Raw genomic sequence first — 6,663 nt, forward strand, 5'->3', positions numbered from 1 at the left:
AGGTTACTGGTTCATTGTACAAGGGTATAACTCAGGACAGCCGTACGGAAGAGATGCCAAGGGCGACGGAGGCGTGGAAAGGGCAGGAGCGTCCATGCCCTCTGCAGGCGCCCCATGCTCCCCAAACCTCCACGCGTTCACCCACCCAGAAGCTCTGCGAACCCCACCCTCGTGGGGTTTATGGAGGCCCCGTCACGCAGGCTCGATTGGTCGTAGATGACCGTTTCAATCTCCAGCCTCTCTCCCCTTCCCTGAAGTGGGGGGTGGGTAGCACGGAAAGTTCCAGGCCTCTGAATCGCAGGGCTGGTTCTCCTGGCAGCTGGCCCCCAATCTTTAGGTGCTTCCAAAGTCACCTCATTAACAGAAGACTCTTTTAATCATTCTCAACACTGAGGAAATTCCAAGGGTTTGGGGAGCTATGAGCCAGGAATTGCGGAAGAAGACTGAATCTATGTGAGAAATGTACGTTTGGGTCATCCGCAATATATATGTATTTCACATTATAAATCACAGTATTGCAGTTTGGTTTAATGACAGCTGTGACTCAAGCAAGAGAATAGGACCAGGACCAGAGTTAGTATACCGATAGGGGTTTTACTTGGTAAGGGGTTTTACTTGGCAGAGTATTTTACTTTTGATGCTTATTTTGAGTATTTTACCATCGTAGTTTAGTCATCTATATTGAAAACATATTTGAATATCATCCAGAGTAAGAGTGTAGCATTCAGTGCTGTAAGTTCTTGTGACGGTACGCTGACCGTGGCCAATCGCCTTAAGAGCAGCGAACCCCGAACTTTGCGTTAACAAGCATCGTGTGGCCAGTTACTTTAAACCAAAAGCAGTGGTCAGTGGCGTGCCAGCGATGTGTGCAAGTGCCCACGGAAACGAAGAGCGTGAATGAGCACACGCACACTGCGTCTGCCCAGTACCACTCACCGTTCACCGCTGTCGGGGCTTCACAGCTGCCCCTGGTCCGATATTTGTATTGTGTTGAGTCATCGGAGGAGTTTACAGAAAATGATTTTGCTGTAAACATCCAGGTAAGAGTTAATTACTATATTCATTTTGACCCCAACGTTGTTTAAAAGCTGCCGTTGATAGCTGAACTGAGAACTGGTCTTTGACCTTCCGGGCACAGTTTACAAGCCATTAATCTTCTCGGACGTGTTTCCGTTGGATCTTTGCCCTGGGCTCACTGTCAGAACTTATTGGACGCCTGTCTGTGCACATGCAGGTTTGAATGCAGTAAAGGCCGTGCTTGCACACCAACCTGCTGCTCTCAGAAACCAAGGTCTGGACGGCAAACCTGGGCACTTGGACTTTATTTTCCCCCCTGACATTTTCCCCAGAATTAATAAATAATATTCGACCTCAGATTTTATTCATATATATTTTTTAAGTTGTCTTTAATGAGTTCGCCAGTAGATGTGTTAAACAAGGAACCTCCACAGCCCAAAGCTTCTCTCAGAGAAAGGGTTTACTGAGTCACGTGTGAGCAGAAGAGGGACGAGGGTCTGGGGCCTGGGGCGGGCCAGAGAAGGTGGCATCGCATCCTGGGCTCCGTGCTGCTTTCCATCTTGTGTGGCGGGGAGAAAGGTGTAGCTGTTTTGAGAGAATTTACACTGCAGATGAGGGAGCCGAGAGAGGGCAAGGTGGGGGCAGTTCCAAGGCAGCTGCTCAGCCCGCGAGGAAGGAGGACATCCTGCCCCGGTAGGTGTGGGCAGCCGTCCTGAAGTTGACGCACGGGCGGGTGCGTGGCGGCTGCTGGTGGCCACAGAAGTCCATCTGGCATGCCAGCGCTCAGTCAGGAGCGGGGGCCGTCCTGTCGGCTGCGGACTGGCTAACTACTGTCATCTCTCTCCGGCCACTGTAATTTAATTTAGAACATCTCAGAATTGTTCTCTCGTCAGACACGTTTCTTCAAAAATTAAACCTTTGTTGGGCACCTGTTGTGTCCTAAGTCTTGGTTTCAAAGTTAGATGGAAGGTCAGGATGAGAGAAGCTGCTCCCCGGGGCCAGACGGAAACCTGAAAGTCCTCATGGGAAGGTGACAGCCAGCTGAGAACAGTTTCTCAGGCTCCTGTATATGCATCCCAGAGGGAAGTTAAAATGGTTTAACTAGGGTGTGCTTTTTCCTTTAGGCAAGTAAGCAGTTTTTTAAGTTTATAGGCGACGGTGGCTTTGCAGTTGGACGGCTGCTTTGAGAGGCTCCCTTCTCGGTTCCGGAGCGACTGGTAGCATTTTCTCCAGCGTTGCCGTCATTCTCTGTCGTAGGTTGCTGCAGTACACCTTCGTGGGGGACATATTTATGGTCCCTGATGATCCCCTGGGAAGAAGTGGACCTCGATTAGAAGAATTTCTCCGGAAGGAAGTCTTCCTAAGGTATTTCCTTTTCCAGATTGTGTTGTATTACAAGTTGGTTTCGATTACGTTTTTTCTGCTTTAATGCAAGCGCTTTCTCTGAAGACTAAAAACAGCTTTTTATTTAAAAAAAAAAAAAACCTTAGATTTAGTGTTGGTGTCATGTATGTGGAAGCTAAGCAAGCAAGCACCCCAGAAGGCCAAATCTGTATTTGCGGTTTGTTTGGTTTTAATCCTAGGAGGGAATGGGGAGCCAGACTTTTCTGTGGGTTAAAAAGACAAAGCAGACTTTGCCGGCGGCCACTTCAGCGAAGGCCACTTAGGGCCTTATGTGTGTGCATGAGCATTTTTCATATTCAGTCCCAAAGTCATTTGCTTCGAATATGTTCTACTTACCCTTAATGTATTTACCATTCAGAAATCACTACCTGGGGAGCTCGCGCTCCGTCCCTTTCCGCCTCACCGCGTGGAGAGCCCACGTTCTGTTTCTCTGGAGCTGACTCGACACTTTAGGTTCCTTTGTTGTGTCTGCGTTCGTTTTTGTTTTTCTTGTTAAAAGACACATCACGCCTGTGTTGTTTCCAGAATGCTCAGGTCGTGGACTCTGGTACCCCAAGTGCTCAGTGTCCCCACGTGCCTGGCAGGCAGGGCCTAGAACCTAGCGAAGGCCCGTTCTCCTTTTTAAAACTGAAACGGGCTGCACTTCTGTGTTTCCCAGCAGACTCTAGCACGGGGTGCTGTGAGGTCTGAACTGAGGGGAAGATGCACAGCTCCCCAGCTTTTCAGGCAGGGAGACTGGCAGATCTTTTCCATTTCTAAGGAGACCCTTTGGGCTTCTAGGTTTGGGTTCTGCTTTGGGGGCTGGTTTCACTCAGAGGTGTCTTCCGCAGAGCGGCCCAGCCAAGTTCAGCTCCCTGGTCTTATAACTCATTCCTCTTTGGAGCCTTTGGGTTTTGTTACACAGATGAGGACTCAGTTCCCGGAGGTCCTGCATCTCCTCCGACCCCCAAGAATGGCAGCCATTTTAACACCTACTGGATGCCAGTGCCTCTCATTTCTCTTCCAAACATCTTAGCTTGAAATCCACTGCCAGGCTTTACGCCCACAGCTGTGTGCGGGCCCCCAGGTGGCGGGGGGTGGGGGCAGACGGAGGAGAGGTCTCTGGCCCCTTCCGCAACCTGAGCAGCCTGGCAGGGCCGGCCCTCCCTGCTCACCTGACGGCCCCTTACAAAGTTGAGAAGTTGGTGATGACTCCTGACAGAGGGGTGAACTTTGGAGATGGTCTTTGAAGTTGGGGGAGTGTCGGGCCAGCCCCTTCGCTCTGCTGCCAGCCAGAGTGAGTGGGAGGCTTTTTAACCCTACGCGCTGTGCAGGCTGACGCACTGTGCGCATGCAGGTGGGGGTCCCTCTTTAAGGCCAGTCAGCCAGGGCCCCACGCAAGATCAGTCTCCAGAGGAGCAGGCCCCATCACCCATGCGATCGGAAAGCCCCCGCCCCCGGGTGATTCGAGGACACTGGTTTAGAGCCCGACGGCTGGGGGGGGCCAGTCCTGTGGTGGTAGACCTGGGAGAGTGGAACGGCTCATGGAGAGCAGGCGTTCCTGTCACGGCTAGTCTGGAGATGGCGTCAGCGACGTCCCCGAGGGCCCCCCGGCCCAGTCCCCCATCCTGCCTTCGGAAGCCGGGCCCCGAGGTCCGCAGCAGGTACTCCCGAAGGGTTTCTTGTCCTTGCGTCCGGCTCACCAGGACTCGCTTCCGTCCGCAGAGACATGCAGCCCCTGCTCAACGCCCTGCCAAGCGTGGGCATGTTCGACCCCGGCTTCAGAGGCCCCGGCCCCCAGGCAGCCGGCAGCAGCCACCAGCCCCCGGCCCGGGTGCAGGGCCCGCCGCCCAGCCACTGGCTTCCGCAGCAGCCCCGCTTCCCGCTGCTGCCCGGCCTCGCCGGCCTGCCGCAGGGTCTGCCCGCCCCGGCCCAGCGGTCCTGCGCCGAGACCAGCGAGCTGCGGGAGGCGCTGCTGAAGATCTTCCCCGACTCCGAGCAGAGACTGAAAATCGACCAGATCCTGGTGGCCCACCCGTACATGAAGGACCTGAACGCGCTCTCCGCCATGGTGCTGGACTGAAGGCTGGCGCTGGGCCCGGCCACGGGGCTGACAGAATGTGAAGAGACCGGTCTCCCAGCGGAGACGCTGTTGTCGTGTATAGAAAAAACAAACAGATGTTTTGTGTATAAAGATCTGGGTTTTCAAAGCCAGCTTTTTTCTATATAAATTATGCTGCTATTACAGATTTAACATTTTCTGTAAAAGGAAAGTACATTTTCTGCCTGTTCAGAACTGTTTAATAGCAGTTACTCTTGAGTGTATTAACATTTTTATGTTTTTTAAACTATTTTCCTTAAAGCTGAAAATATTGAAAATGAATATGATTAGCCTTTCTAAATAAAAAAAAGAGTTGCTTTCTGAGGGAAAGCAAGACCTCGTAAAGTATATTTTCTTGAGATGACTGTGTCACATCCACTAACATGAAGCGTGCGCGTCCCCCCAGCCTCCGCTACGCTCGCCCCTGGACTTAGCGTTAGCTTTGCTCCCAGGGGGTCTTCGGAGCCATTTGTGAGAGTGGCCCGGCGGTGCCACTAGATGGCACCTCGTGCCCAGCCACTGTTAAGACCAGGGCAGAGCTGGGCTCCCAGGAGGCAGGGTGAGAAGGGACCTCAGCGCCCTGCAGCAGAGCTCCTCCCCTCCCCCCACAGACCGGGGCTGAGGCTCTGCTCGCTGTCCGGACACGCCCAGGTCCACTGCTGGAGTGGCCGGCGGGGACAGACTCCCTGTCCAGTGCTCTGACACGATCACCAGGCCTCGGCCTCGCCATTTCTGACCTGACTGCAGCAGTCACGGCTTGGCCTCTGAAGACAACACGGGCTGAGGAAGTTCACGACCAGCCCCGTCGTTATGGTGATTTCGTGTCCACAGCCCTGGGGGGCAGCCCGTGTGAACTTTGTGCAGCTTCGCCAAAAAATGGTTTTCTATTTTCAAAATGACCCAAGCCAGTAAATAGCATTAGTAGCTTCTGTGGGGGCCCAGAGCCCCTGTATTTATTTCTCCTGTGTTTGTCTCCTTGGTGTCCTAGGCCGCCCTCCTGTGAGCCTTTCTCAGAATCCGTATCTTGGTATTGTGTTTTCAGTGTTGCCCAAATTCCGTGTCAGTGAAGTTCTTTTCCTGGGCAGTTAATTCTTAACATCTTTACTGTTCTCTGGATCTTCAAAGGGCTCTGTATTTTATATCTCTTTCCCCCCAGGCTGCTCACGGTCCGTTTCCTGTCTGCCCCGTGGATCATGTCTCTCTCAGGCCCCAGAAACCACCGCTCTTCCTAGTGAGGGGACTTTGTCGGCCCTGAGCAGAGCCGGGCGGCTCCCAGGACGCTCCCTCTAGGCAGCTTGGGCCCCTGCACCCCTGGGGGGTGAGTCCAGAGGCCTCCCAGTGGCTAGCCTTCTACTCATCTTGTTTCCTCTTGGAAGCCTTCCAGACACATCTTCATGCAGAACCAGTGGTCAGCTGTCGCTTTGGGGCACGTTGCCCGAGTCACCGACCTGTGGACGTGGAGGTCTTGATGTGGGCCGGGGGTGACAGCAGTCACAGCCCTGCGCCTCAGCATCAGAGCTGGTGGTCTCCTGAGCACAGCAGACGTGTGGGGGCTCAGGCTCTGGTCCAGCGGCCGTGCCGACCAGCGTTTCTCTTCCGTTTCACAGAAGGCCCCGGGTGGTGTGCCTCGATTGCCCAGGTGTAGCCACAGGTCTTTCTGGAGGGGGCTGAGCCTCCCCTGATGCTCGGTGGGGCTGCTAGGCCGAGGGGGCCAGAGTTTTCTAGGCTCTGGAAGTGATGTGACCTCTGACCTTTGGATTATGGAAGCCTCTGTGCGTAGTGGCGTTTGTGTGGGCTCTACCTGACCCTCCCCGCATGCTGGGGTGTGGGCAGGAAGAATGCAGAAGGCCAAATGGGAGGAGTACTGAAGAGCTTCATTATCTCCACAAATCATAATGCGAAACATGATTCTTTGGTCTTTTTGAAATTCATCACGTTTAGTTAAATTTACTCTTTAAGACCTATTTTCATACCACTGAGTTCAGAGTCAGCCTCCTGTTAACCCTAGGCTCTGCCGACGCCACATCAGTATTTCTTGGGAGTCTGCCTCCCTGGGCGCGTCTTCAAGCACCCCGGCATGCCGGCAGCCGCGCCTCCCCATCCTGTGGCCCTGCGGCTTTCCACGTGGGGCGCAGCACCCCGCGCCTCGTGGCCTCGTGCGA

General features: G+C 53.8%; 1 protein-coding gene across 1 annotated transcript in view; it reads left to right on the forward strand.

Moving 5' to 3' along the window:
• Positions 1-4,851, forward strand: part of N4BP1 (NEDD4 binding protein 1) — a 20,319-nt gene extending 15,468 nt beyond the window's left edge. Inside the window, exons 5-6 of the mRNA XM_023524651.1 lie at positions 2,170-2,382; positions 4,126-4,851. Of these exons, the coding sequence (XP_023380419.1) occupies positions 2,170-2,382; positions 4,126-4,483 (571 nt within the window). The 3' untranslated portion in view covers positions 4,484-4,851. The remainder of the gene's footprint in view (positions 1-2,169; positions 2,383-4,125) is intronic.
• The last annotated feature ends 1,812 nt before the right edge of the window (positions 4,852-6,663 follow it).

Source organism: Pteropus vampyrus, unplaced genomic scaffold, assembly GCF_000151845.1.
Source record: "Pteropus vampyrus isolate Shadow unplaced genomic scaffold, Pvam_2.0 Scaffold485, whole genome shotgun sequence".
NCBI lineage: Eukaryota > Metazoa > Chordata > Mammalia > Chiroptera > Pteropodidae > Pteropus > Pteropus vampyrus.